The sequence below is a fragment of the Thalassophryne amazonica genome, chromosome 2 (genome assembly GCF_902500255.1).
Source record: "Thalassophryne amazonica chromosome 2, fThaAma1.1, whole genome shotgun sequence".
Lineage (NCBI taxonomy): Eukaryota > Metazoa > Chordata > Actinopteri > Batrachoidiformes > Batrachoididae > Thalassophryne > Thalassophryne amazonica.
In genome coordinates, this window is record NC_047104.1 from 20,281,143 (window position 1) to 20,295,135 (window position 13,993).

Below are 13,993 nucleotides of genomic sequence, written 5' to 3' on the forward strand. Positions count from 1 at the left end.
TTGTTCCTCACCCTCTTGCAGACGCCCGTCCTCTGCTGCTGCCCCTCCAGAGAAAATGGTCTTGACATAGATTCCCATTGGTCCACACAAACTGTCCATTCCACCCACAATACTGAAGCCCAAACCCTGGAAAAACCACAGTCCAGAACACAGTCAACACTTTGAACCAGTCCAAGCAACAAAACCAGAAATACATCCATCCATCCATCTTCTACCGCTTAGTCCAATTAACGGTCGCGGGGGGCTGGAGCCTATCCCAGCAGTCATAGAGAGCGAGGCGGGGTACACCCAGGACAGGACGCTAGTCTGTTGCAGGGCCACAAATAGACAAACAAACACAGACACACACACACACACACACCTACGGACAATTCTAAAGATACCAGAAATACATTTGAAATAAAAATTACAAAATCTAAATAAAATAAATGCTTCTTTTTCCAGAACATTAAAAAAATAAAGTTTATGGTTTTGTCACTTCACGCCTGGGCTTTTCTGTGTGGAGTTTACGTGTTCACGTGGGTTCCTTCCAGGTGCTCTGAGTTCCTCTCACATCCAAAGACATGCAGGTTTGGTGAATTGGGAACTTTAAATTGACTGAAGGTGTGAATGTGTTTGTCTGTCTACACATGGCCCTGTGACAGACTGGCGTCCTCCTGTCCAGGGTGAACTCCACCTCTCACCCTATGACTGCTGGGATAGACTACTCCAGCCTCCCTGTGACCCTTAATTGGAGTGAGCTGGTGTCACCGACCAAATGGTCCCCCCTAAAAATTGGTCCGTCCTGCCTTCACTGTACATACATCACCAGCTGAGGTTCACGGTTTATCACCTTGTTTCTGCTTAAAACTGCACTCCAGCAATCATCTGTCTCAGCAACAGATATCTGAAGTTTTTGGACAACAATCATTTCCACATAAATTCAGCATTATTTCATAATAAAATACGGAGGAAGTGATCAGACCACCGCAGCTACATGAGCGGCTAGCTGATGCATTCACTGCGCATCAGTCATTTCAAAGCATCACCAAGGATCGCCTCATTTCTGCTTAAAACCAACTTTAGAATGATTTAAGAGGTTTTACCTTGTCATCTGATGGTTAATAATCCCATTATTTGTTCAGCACAGGACCTTTTGATGGCCAATTTGATCGCTTTGGGTGAAGAGACTGTCTCAGACGAGCGGATGAACTCCGAAATGGTGCATGCACAGTGGAGGCAGGGGGGACCAATTTTTAGGGGCGTACCATTCTGTCTGTGACACCGGTATAGAAAAAAAGATGAATAAATGTCACAGACATGTCAAGCAAGTTGTGTCAGTCAAAAATTCTGCTTAAATCAGGAGAACATCTGTGAAAACTCACAGGGCTATGTGGGCAATACCCAGTATCATGGGTGGGCCTTAAGGTGTCTTGCCTGCCCTTGTAGTCAGTTGGGATTGTTCTGGATGAACGAGCCTGTCAGTCACCCGCTAACCACAAAAAAATAAATAAAAATAAAAAGTGCAGGCTACCATGATTATAATTTGTACAAATTTGCAACGTAGATGATTTGTAACAATACTGATAAACACTGTGCTTTACATGATTTTTACTAAAACAATTGTGAATGATTTGATTGGCTCATGAAACAATCTGGGTAAAATGGAAACATAAAACAGAACAAAAAGATGGATATACGGCGTTCCTTTAATCAAGGACCACGGAGGGTCCTGTAGGAGAGCGAAAGAAACTGTGAATTTCACCATTATGATACCCGTCTGAACAATACTAAACAGTCTCTAGAGAATGTTTAGCCTATAATTGGATTTGGTGCATAAAAGAAGTGCATGAAGTTTTTAAATCCTATTCAGTAGTCCAATACTAGAGGTACATTTAAGTGGCGGTGACATGTATTTAGCCTGCACTTGCTCTACAGCCCTGCACTGTGTTCATGTGTGTCAGACATGAGAAGATTGCTCTTTCCTTCTCAAACTATGTTATAATTGAATATTCAACCTTTCAATTTTTTAGATATCTTGGGACATTAAACTTCTGGCCTAAAAAAAAAGCGCCCTCAGAGCAATGCAAGCAGTGACGTGCAGTCAGGTGAGTCAGGTGATGCTGTGCCAGTGATTTGTACTATAAAGTTATTTTCCTTTTAACTTCACCAGTTTTGGATTACTTATTATTCAAAATCGCTGAATTTTCACATTTGCATTCAAATACTGAGAAGAGACGTGCGTTGAGGCAGCAGCCAGCCGTGCCTCACCTTGGATTGCGCAATCACTGGGCTAACTGCTGGAATGCTGTGCAGAGAGACTCACTGTCTCTCTGTATGTCACCATTAAAATGGTCAAACACTTTGGTTATAGTTTAGCTGATGTACATAATTTACAGTGTTTTTTCTCAACAGCTGTATGTGTGTGTAACATGTTTCGTGTGCTGAGCGATCAGAAAACGGCTGCAAAAAGGCACTAGGTGAGGCACGCAGTTCTCCTGCCTCATGTTAGGGGGCACTAGTGATCACAGGGATTCTTCTTGCAGCAACTCTTCAGCTGCAGAATAAGTGACAGCAAACTACAAGAGCAGCCGTTCATTTATTTTTTTTCCTCTCGCCTGGACTTTACTTTCAGAATGGAGAATTACATATCCAAACTGAAACAATTTTTAAAGCTGGACTTTCAATTGAAGAAGGAGGTAATAATTAAAGAAAGACCAACACCATAGCTCAAAGGTTTGCCTCAGACAACAGAAGAGCCGCTCTTTTCAAACGGAGTGGGACACACTAAAGTCTGGGTGTGTGGACGTCCGGTAAGAAAGTGCCTTTACAGTTTGTATGTGTAAAGAATGCTGATATGAGATTTTAAAAATAAGCCATTAACTGCTGCCAATCAAACAGTGAATAAGCTACTCTGTGGGGTTCATTTGTATTTAAATTTGATTGTGATGAAGCCAGTGCCTCACCAGCCATCAACCTCACCGCAGGTCACTGAATGCAAGGCCCCTCCGAAAACTGTGTCTGATGCCAGGTCTGACTGTGGGTCAGGCAGAGTGGCGTCAGAATTATGAATCAGCACACATCCAAAAAGTGTCAGATTTCGGTTTCAGAAAGTTCTGACAGCCCAGCTGCAGAAGTCGACACAGTTCGTCAAAATCGGCCGGCGGCCCCGAGTGTGACGCACTTGTGCAAAACTCTCCAGACACCGTCTGAGGGGACGAACGGAGATTTGATTGCGTGGGTGAGTGACAGCTCCAACGTCAGTGCCGTCTGACAGCAGTCTGTGTCATCTGACTGTTGTCTGAAATACGAGGTCTATTAGAAAAGTATCCGACCTTATTATTTTTTTCAAAAACCATATGGATTTGAATCACGTGTGTTTACATCAGACATGCTTGAACCCTCGTGGGCATGCGAGAGTTTTTTCACACCTGTCGGTTACGTCATTCGCCTGTGGGCAGTCTTTGAGTGAGGAGTGGCCCACCCTCTCGTCGATTTTTTTCATTGTTTAGGAATGGCTCAGAGACTGCTGCTTTGTTTGATCAAAATTTTTTCAAAACTGTAAGGCACAACTGAGTGGACACCATTCGATAAATTCAGCTGGTTTTCGGTAAAAATTTTAACGGCTGATGAGAGATTTTGGTCTGGTAGTGTCGCCGTAAGGCCCACGGTGCCTGACGGCGATCTGCTGCTTCGAGGCGGCAGCGTCTCTCCGTTTCAAGTTGGAAACTTCCACATTTCAGGCTCTGTTGACCCAGTAAGTTGTCAGAGAACAGAGAACTTTCAGAAGAAGTCGGCATGAGGAGTTTATTCGGACATTCCATTGTTAACGGACATTTTGTAATAAAAGAACGTGCAGGCAGAGTCGCATGTCAGGCCAGAACCGACCGCGGGGGGTCGCGACAGGAAAAACACCTCCGTTGGAAACCTTAACGGGCAAGTTGGAACATGCCCAAGCTGTTAGACAATTTCTCAGTTACTCACTTGTTGAAAGCCATCAAAAGCCACCTGAATTTTACAAATGGTTTTCAACACGGAGGTGTTTTTCCTGTCGCAGCGCACACATATTCGCTGAGTCGTCACGGAAATGACTCGGCAAATTTGCGCGCACGTCTTTCATTAAAAAACGTCCTTAAACAGTGGAATGTCCGCATAAAGTCCTCTTCTGAATCTTCTCTGTTCTCTCACGACGTCCTGGGTGAATTAAGCCTTAAATTAGGATGTTTTCAGGTCAAAACAGGCCGACAACGGCGCCTGGAAGCGCTGCGCGACGTCCCGCTCCGTGGGAAGTCCTTACACCGACAGAAACACCCCATAATCTGTCATCAGCCATTAAACTTTTCACCGAAAACCAGCTTAATTTCTCGAATAGTGTCCACTCGGATGTTCCTCACAGGTCCAGAAAAAATTTTGATAAAGCAATGCGTGCCGTCTCGAGCAGCGTGTGAAACAAAGGAATTCAGCCGAGAGGGCTGAACCACATCTCACTCAAGGCCTGCCCACAGGAAAATGACGTCACCGACACGCGTGAAAAAACTCACGCATGCGCACGAGGGTTCAAGCATGATTGGTGTAATCGCACGTCATTCAAATCCATATAGTTAAAAGAAAATAAAAGTGTCGGTTTCTTATCTAATAGACCTCATATGTTTGAGCTGCATCCTGCAGGTGTGCACGAGGCAGTCCGGATGCATTCGGACCACAGCTGACTACGCCTCTTTTCCTCTCGACTGCGTCGGATTATGGCAACATCTGCCATGTCGAAATGGTTCCTCCACATTCTTGCTATGTGTGATGGGGGCTTAAATATCAAACACATGAAAATGCAAAAGGAAGCTAAAAAGTGATTTGACATAATATGACCACTTTAAAAATTATTTGATTAGATCCAAAAGCATTTCATTTTCAAATCTGTCCATTGAACATTAAATCCTGAATGAAAAACATCATGAATCAAACATTTTTAAACATTTAAGCGCTCCATGTAGCTGTTTAAATAATGATTGTTAAAGACCTCTGCTACCCTCTAGTGTCCATTCTGAGTTTTGGCTTTGTGATTTGTCCACTTTATTCCTGAGGGCGCTGCTGTAGAAGTAGTTATGGGTGCAACTTCCTGTGAGACCCCAGAAGTAGGAGTGAGCCATTCATTTCTAGCAGTTTTTGCTCCCAGGCTGGTTTATTTTAAAAGTTTATTGTTTTCTTTTCTACACCATGATCAGCTCCCGAAGAATTTAAAATGTCCTTGCGCAAGTCGAGAACATGTTGTGCTGTTTACAGTTGTACTAACAACCAAACAAAGTGAAATCTGTGGCTATAAAAGCAATGTTTTAAACATGCACCCGGACTGAGAGAGTTTCCACCGCCGACCGAAGGATGATTAACCAGAAGGATGTGGCTGAAAAAAAACTCAAGTTGAAAACATTATACATGTGCTCCTTTTACTTTGTTGACAAAAAGCCCCGGAGGAATGTCTTAGTTTGTGGTTGGGATATAACAGACCACCGGAGAAGATAAAGATGATTGACAGCAGTGTCATGAGAATAACAGGTATGATTTCATGTGTCTGGAGGACAAATCACTGTAATATTAATCATTAGCAACAACATGTATTACCCTTTTTTTGAACAGTTAAAATGGAACATGCGTTTGGACTGCTGGTCAGTATGAACCTAAAATTCCCATAATTTCAGTACAGACATAAAATGTTCAACAATGCAGTATTTTAATCCTAATCTGATTTTAATATTGTAGCTGTTATGTACCAGGTTTTCTCTTGATTTCTGGAGCACAGAGGTGATGCTGTTACCAGGGGAAAGACGTGGGGTTGATGGAAGGTTAATGGTGTAATTAGAGTGTTGTCATGAAAACCCTAATGCATCACTTCTTGATAATTGTGTATTGTGTATATTCTGTATTTCTGCCCTCAGATGAACAAGATGAGATGGATCAAGGTGAGGAACTTGTTTGCAGTAACAAAGTCATCAAGTTGGACCCAGAGATGAAGGATCACACCTGTTCAAAAGGGCCCACCATCATGTGTGAAATGCATCCACCACCTCCACCAGGACTGCCACACCCTGTCGCTGAATGCATCTTAGAGAGTGATGCAGACACTCGTCTGTATGCAGGGATTCCATTCTCAGGATTTTCAACATTTCACCATCAATGCCAGTTGTGGCCCAAATTCTAATGACTTTGATGAAGCTAAGACAAAACTTTGTCATGCCTGATTTGGAACACTGATTTAAAATATTGCAAGCTCAGGTCAGCAAGGCAGTGGAAATGTGAGTAGACATTATGTGTGAACACATGAAGGATCTCACTGTGTGGCTGTCTCATGAAACAATCAAAGCAACACTGCCAAAAGCTTTTAAAGAGCATGTTGCTAACACAACCTGTGTAATCGACTGCACAGACACTTTTCAAAAAGCAAAAATGTGGATTCAAGAAGTGAGTCATAGAGTCACTATTATGCAAATAACACTGTTTCTCCTCTGGAATAATCGTTTATTTCTGATGCTTATGGTGGAAAATGTAACATGTACGTAACACAGATCATGTTTTTTTATTTGGAACATATATTGACAATGTATTCAAAACACTGTTTTCCTTGTAAAAATAAGAAAATAACTGAAAGTGTCTTATTTCCATCCTTCTTTATTTTCCTTCACACAGTGCACTTTTGTTGTCTGTAACACACATTACACCTGATAAATGATGACTATTTTTAAGAGATTCAGATATTTGGGGCAGAGCAGAAAATTCTTTGCAATAAATTCATCCACTAATGTTGGAAGCATGTGAGAAAAGTAGAAATTCTGGAGGTTTTTCATGTGTCTGTAAAATGAAATGTCCAACTCCAAGTGCTCAGTTGGTGTCCAGATAACCAGCTGCATCACTGTCAAATGGGCCTGGAGGGATGTAAAAATAAAATGTAAAAATATGGTTTAGAGTTTATTTTAACCCTCTGGAGACGTTTGACATGGATACTTGTCAAAAAGTACATGACCAAATTCAGCAGTCCTCCCATCAAATTCCCCACACATTCAGTTTCAGTTTGAATGTTTGTTGAAAGTGGAGACTTCAATCTACATACCAGATTTTAAATTTTGTTCATTGACCCAGGAAAACCTGGGTCAATAATGATTAGTAATTTTTGCCAGGTTTTTTCATGAATTATTACGTTAATGTGTGAAGCACCGGCTCGGTGTCATTGCTTCGGCCAGCACGTGTGTGTGAACGAGAGGTTTTCTTACTCTTTCTTCTCTCTACTCGTAACAATTACAATCTCAAAACAAAACCATGACTTTGGCTTTGGTGGAAAAGAAAATCCCAGCTGTTTGGTGCAAAACGCACAGCCAATGTGCAAAGCGCCGCTCCGTCGCCGTGTCCAGCACTCACTCTTTCTTCTTTCTGCTCCTAACAATTACAGTCTCAAACAAAACCATGACTTTCCCTTTAGTTATGCCTTTCCCAACAAATGGCTGTGCTTTTCCACCAAGTGATAACTACAGTCTTCACAGACCCACGTATTTGGATGTGGATACGTGCTGCCTTCATGCACTCGTGAACGTCTGTCTGCCTGACACCTCTGTCTGTCTCTTTTAACATCTCTGGCTGGTGCAAAAATAAAGTCTTACCCTTTTTAAGTGGTGGAAACGGCATGACATCAACAATAAAAACCACCGACCCCACGTGGGAGCAGATGTCAGTCAGAAAAGAGGAGGGAAAAAAGCCTCCAAGGCCCACTGCTGCCTCTCGTGGACAACATAAGGAAGTGTCAGGCCTGTTTGTTCAGCACAGGACCTTTTGATGGACGGATTGTTTTTCTGAGTGGTACAAATATAATTTGTGTGGCATCTGATTATCATCATCTGATGCCTGTTAAAAAAAAAAAACACCTGAACCATTGCAGTATGTCAGAATGAAAGAAAAACTGTAAGGTCACACAGGTAAGGTTGTGCTGAAAAAAATGACACCACAAAGGCCAAGTAAACCGTTTTCAATGTAAATTATGAGGGTAAAACCAAAAGTAGTCAAAAAAGCCCAGTTATGCTGCTTTCACAGGTTGCCATGTAATCCCCATGGAAGGACGCGTTGTGGTGCCACAAAAGTTCAAGCCACGCAATGTAATGCGAATGAAGCGATTTTGAGTGACTGCCGCATTTGTGTGATATCACATCACGTCGCCCTCCTCCCCAAGTTGAAAAATATGAACTTTTTCATCTTGTTGCGTCGCGATGAACAACCAGGGACTGGATATGTAGTGACGTGGAGATGTCTGGAGTTTATACTTGATGTGGGCATGTCCTGTCTCTGGCAGCCAGCCTGTGAGCAGGACTAATGTCCCTTTTGTCCTTTATTTCACAATCATGACAGAGTTTGCGGGGAGAGCGAGCAGCAGCACATGCGTGCGTGAACGAATGGTCCATCATGATTATTTTATTTATTAGCCACACAGATGTATAATAAAACAAATGGTGACTGGTTTATAACATAATTATGACAGAGTTGGAGGGGAGAGGGAGGAACTGCAGCGGCAGCCAGTTTTTTTTTTCTTTTTTTAATTGTTCACAAATTAGAAAGGTCTTGTCTCAGAGTGATGCTGAAAAACTAATTCATGCATTTCCTGTAGGCTGGACTATTGTAATTCATTATTATCAGGTTGTCCTAAAAGTTCCCTGAAAAGCCTTCAGTTAATTCAAAATGCTGCAGCTAGAGTACTGACAGGGACTAGAAGGAGAGAGCATATCTCACCCATATTGGCCTCTTCATTGGATTCCTGTTAATTCTAGAATAGAATTTAAAATTCTTCTTCTTACTTATAAGGTTTTGAATAATCAGGTCCCATCTTATCTTAGGGACCTCGTAGTACCATATCACCCCAATAGAGCGCTTCGCTCTCAGACTGCAGGCTTACTTGTAGTTCCTAGGGTTTGTAAGAGTAGAATGGGAGGCAGAGCCTTCAGCTTTCAGGCTCCTCTCCTCTGGAACCACCTCCCAATTCAGATCAGGGAGACAGACACCCTCTCTACTTTTAAGATTAGGCTTAAAACTTTCCTTTTTGCTAAAGCTTATAGTTAGGGCTGGATCAGGTGATCCTGAACCATCCCTTAGTTATGCTGCTATAGACTTAGACTGCTGGGGGGTTCCCATGATAATTCCCTCTAATGTGAATTAAAGTTCACATTAGAGAAGAGCTCTTGCTTGCTTCTACTGGTGGTTGGCTCTCACTGCGGTATTGTATCACTTCCTGTTCCGGAGCACAGCTGTGTTTTGCTGTATCTGTTAGCTGTTTAATCTGCACAGTTAGATTGATCAAGTTACCTAGATAACGATTTGTTTCACAGTCTAATCTTCACGTGCCTTAACTAAAGCACTCCCTCTGCTGAATCACCTCTAAATTATTTACACATTATTCACTTTGTGTGTTTTTAGGAAGCCGCTAGCTTAGCGCAGCTACTAGCTCTTAGCCGGTTTAGCATGGTGGCTTCTTCTGTCTCTCCTGCACTTTTCTGCTCTGGGTGTGAAATGTTTAGTTATTCCTCGGCCTCCTTTAGCAGTAATGGTACTTGTAATAAGTGTAGCTTATTCGTAGCTTTGGAGGCCAGGCTGGGCGAATTGGAAACTCGGCTCCACACCGTGGAAAATTCTACAGCTAGCCAGGCCCCTGTAGTCGGTGCGGACCAAGGTAGCTTAGCCGCCGTTAGTTTCCCTCTGGCAGATCCCGAGCAGCCGGGAAAGCAGGCCGACTGGGTGACTGTGAGGAGGAAGCGTAGTTCTAAACAGAAGCCCCATGTACACCGCCACCCCGTTCACATTTCTAACCATTTTTCCCCACTCAACGACACACCCGCCGAGGATTAAACTCTGGTTATTGGCGACTCTGTTTTGAGAAATGTGAAGTTAGCGACACCAGCAACCATAGTCAATTGTCTTCCGGGGCCAGAGCAGGCGACATTGAAGGAAATTTGAAACTGCTGGCTAAGGCTAAGTGTGAATTTGGTAAGATTGTAATTCACGTCGGCAGTAATGACACCCGGTTACGCCAATCGGAGGTCACTAAAATTAACATTGAATCGGTGTGTAACTTTGCAAAAACAATGTCGGACTATGTAGTTTTCTCTGGGACCCTCCCCAATCGGACCGGGAGTAACATGTTTAGCCGCATGTTCTCCTTGAATTGCTGGCTGTCTGAGTGGTGTCCAAAAAATGAGGTGGGCTTCATAGATAATTGGCAAAGCTTCTGGGGAAAACCTGGTCTTGTTAGAAGAGACGGCATCCATCCCACTTTGGATGGAGCAGCTCTCATTTCTAGAAATCTGGCCAATTTTCTTAAATCCTCCAAACCGTGACTATCCAGGGTTGGGACCAGGAAGCAGAGTTGTAGTCTTACACACCTCTCTGCAGCTTCTCTCCCCCTGCCATCCCCTCATTACCCCATCCCCGTAGAGATGGTGCCTGCTCCCAGACCACCAATAACCAGCAAAAATCTATTTAAGCATAAAAATTCAAAAAGAAAAAATAATATAGCACCTTCACCTTCAACTAAATATGATCAATCTATCTTTATTAGTTGGCTATGTACCACAGGCTTTTAAGGTGGCAGTAATTAAACCATTACTTAAAAAGCCATCACTTGACCCAGCTATCTTAGCTAATTATAGGCCAATCTCCAACCTTTCTTTTCTCTGAAAAATTCTTGAAAGGGTAGTTGTAAAACAGCTAACTGATCATCTGCAGAGGAATGGTCTATTTGAAGAGTTTCAGTCAGGTTTTAGAATTCATCATAGTACAGAAACAGCATTAGTGAAGGTTACAAATGATCTTCTTATGGCCTCAGACAGTGGACTCATCTCTGTGCTTGTTCTGTTAGACCTCAGTGCTGCTTTTGATACTGTTGACCATAAAATTTTATTACAGAGATTAGAGCATGCCATAGGTATTAAAGGCACTGCGCTGCAGTGGTTTGAATCATATTTATCTAATAGATTACAGTTTGTTCATGTAAATGGGGAATCGTCTTCACAGACTAAGGTTAATTATGGAGTTCCACAAGGTTCTGTGCTAGGACCAATTTTATTCACTTTATACATGCTTCCCTTAGGCAGTATTATTAGACGACATTGCTTAAATTTTCATTGTTACGCAGATGATACCCAGCTTTATCTATCCATGAAGCCAGAGGACACACACCAATTAGCTAAACTGCAGGATTGTCTTACAGACATAAAGACATGGATGACCTCTAATTTCCTGCTTTTAAACTCAGATAAAACTGAAGTTATTGTACTTGGCCCCACAAATCTTAGAAACATGGTGTCTAACCAGATCCTTACTCTGGATGGCATTACCCTGACCTCTAGTAATACTGTGAGAAATCTTGGAGTCATTTTTGATCAGGATATGTCATTCAATGCGCATATTAACAAATATGTAGGACTGCTTTTTTGCATTTACGCAATATCTCTAAAATTAGAAAAGTCTTGTCTCAGAGTGATGCTGAAAAACTAATTCATGCATTTATTTCCTCTAGGCTGGACTATTGTAATTCATTATTTTCAGGTTGTCCTAAAAGTTCCCTGAAAAGCCTTCAGTTAATTCAAAATGCTGCAGCTAGAGTACTAACGGAGACTAGAAGGAGAGAGCATATCTCACCCATATTGGCCTCTCTTCATTGGCTTCTTGTTAATTCTCGAATAGAATTTAAAATTCTTCTTCTTACTTATAAGGTTTTGAATAATCAGGTCCCATCTTATCTTAGGGACCTCATAGTACCATATCACCCCAATAGAGCGCTTTGCTCTCAGACTGCAGGCTTACTTGTAGTTCCTAGGGTTTGTAAGAGTAGAATGGGCTGCAGAGCCTTCAGCTTTCAGGCTCCTCTCCTGTGGAACCAGCTCCCAATTTGGATCAGGGAGACAGACACCCTCTCTACTTTTAAGATTAGACTTAAAACTTTCCTTTTTGCTAAAGCTTATAGTTAGGGCTGGATCAGGTGACCCTGAACCATCCCTTAGTTATGCTGCTATAGACTTAGATTGCTGGGGAGTTCCCATGATGCACTGAGTGTTTCTTTCTCTTTTTGCTCTGCCCCTCCCTGAGCCTGGTTCTGCTGGAGGTTTCTTCCTTCGTTCTTTCTTCTGTTAAAAGGGAGTTTTTCCTTCCCACTGTCGCCAAGTGCTTGCTCACAGGGGGTCGTTTTGACCGTTGGGGTTTTTACGTAATTATTGTATGGCCTTGCCTTACAATATAAAGCGCCTTGGGGCAACTGTTTGTTGTGATTTGGCGCTATATAAATAAAATTGATTGATTGAATTGATTTATAAACAACAGAAAAGGGACTTACATTTGGGTGTTTCACTGCTGCTAAACTCCAAATTGTGATGTGTAGTCCATGATGCTGTGCACTGACTTCGGACTTCCATAAAAAAAGAAACAAATCGGAGTGGATTTTGTGTGTGTGTGTATGTTATGTTATGTTACAAGAATTAGCAGTGTCAGTTAGCTCAATCAAATCATTGTGCTGTTGTTCCCCGCGCGCGTGCACACACACACAACTGGGTCGGCGCCTGTGCGCACGTGTACTACCAAAAAAGACTGCGTACATCCTCAGTGCAGCGAAAAAAAAATCACATCAGAAATGAGTCCAACTTTTCATTCTTTCTTCCTGCTAACAGCCTCTAGACAGCGCAGTGGATTTGTTTTGTGTGTGCATGCACGTGTGCATGAGTGCGTACGTGCTATTTTCATTTTTGTATGCATGCGTGTGTGCAGAGTGCAATGGTACCAAACATATGGAACCAAATTTGCACTCTAAATGGAACCAAGCTGCACTCTAAATGTAATGCAACACAAATGGGATGAATTAATACATGTCATGTGACGTACAAAGCACCAATCCAATGACAAGGATCCACTCAGCTGTTATATAAAAGTTCATATAACCAAAGTGTTAGACCATTTTAATGGTAACATACAGAGAGACAGTCTCACTGCACAGCATGCCAGCAGTTAGCTGTATTGGACCGTCGTGGTGAAGAGAGAGCTGAGCAGGGGGGCAAAGCTCTCGATTTACCGATCGATCTACGTTCTGAACCTCACCTATGGTCATAAGATTTGGCTCATGACCGAAAGAACAAGATCGCAAGAACAAGCGGCCGAGATGAGTTTCCTCCGCAGGGTGGCTGGGTGCTCCCTTAGAGATAGGGTGAGGAGCTCGGTCACTCAGGAGGAGCTCGGAGTCAAGCCGCTGCTCCTCCATGTCGAAAGGAGCCAGCTAAGGTGGCTCAGGTATCTTTTTTGGATGCCCCCTGGATGTCTCGCTGGAGAGGTGTTCCGGGCGCAGCCCATTGGGAGGCGGCCTCAGGGAAGACCCAGGACACGCTGGAGGGACTATGTCTCGCAGCCCCGGCCCCCCCACTCCCCAATTCAAGGGGGTACCTATGCTTGTTCCCCATTTTGAGAATATACCCCCTATCTAGGGAAACATTCAGACAATCACCCCCCTATCATGGGCTTTTTTCCGTGATATAATACCCCCTGCCTAGGGAACGTTTGCTTTTGACCCCCCTATCTAGGGAACATTGCTCCCCCCCCTTTAGGGGGGAAGTACCATGCAGTTGAGTATTCAAAACCCTGTCAAAGAAAACAGTTGTCAAAAACAATTTCTGAATAAACGGACCATCTCAAAATAAAATGATGCCAAAAAGAGAGATTGTTTTCAGTTTCATCTGAAGGAAGGAAAGAGGAAGGAGGTTTTCACACTCATTTTTCACACCTTTGGGTCTTCTCTCTGCTGCTCAGACAGGCCTAAAATTGATTCCAGAATTCCATTTTTGTTTAGTCTTTCAGACGACATTTTACATCAATTTATTTTGAGATGTAAGTAACCCGGGGTAAGTAATAGGTACGTAAGTAAACAATAATCAATATGGATGCAAAAATTCAACTTCTCCTCTCCCACATCTGAAACCTTGTGCTGAAGTGTCACTCAATCAGAATTCAGTACATA

The 13,993-nt window shown here is 42.7% G+C and overlaps 1 protein-coding gene across 1 annotated transcript in view; it reads right to left on the bottom strand.

Moving 5' to 3' along the window:
- Nucleotides 1-13,993, bottom strand: part of il16 (interleukin 16) — a 236,540-nt gene that overhangs the window by 127,243 nt on the left and 95,304 nt on the right. Inside the window, 1 exon segment of the mRNA XM_034184100.1 lies at nt 12-126. Coding sequence (XP_034039991.1) covers nt 12-126 — 115 coding nt within the window.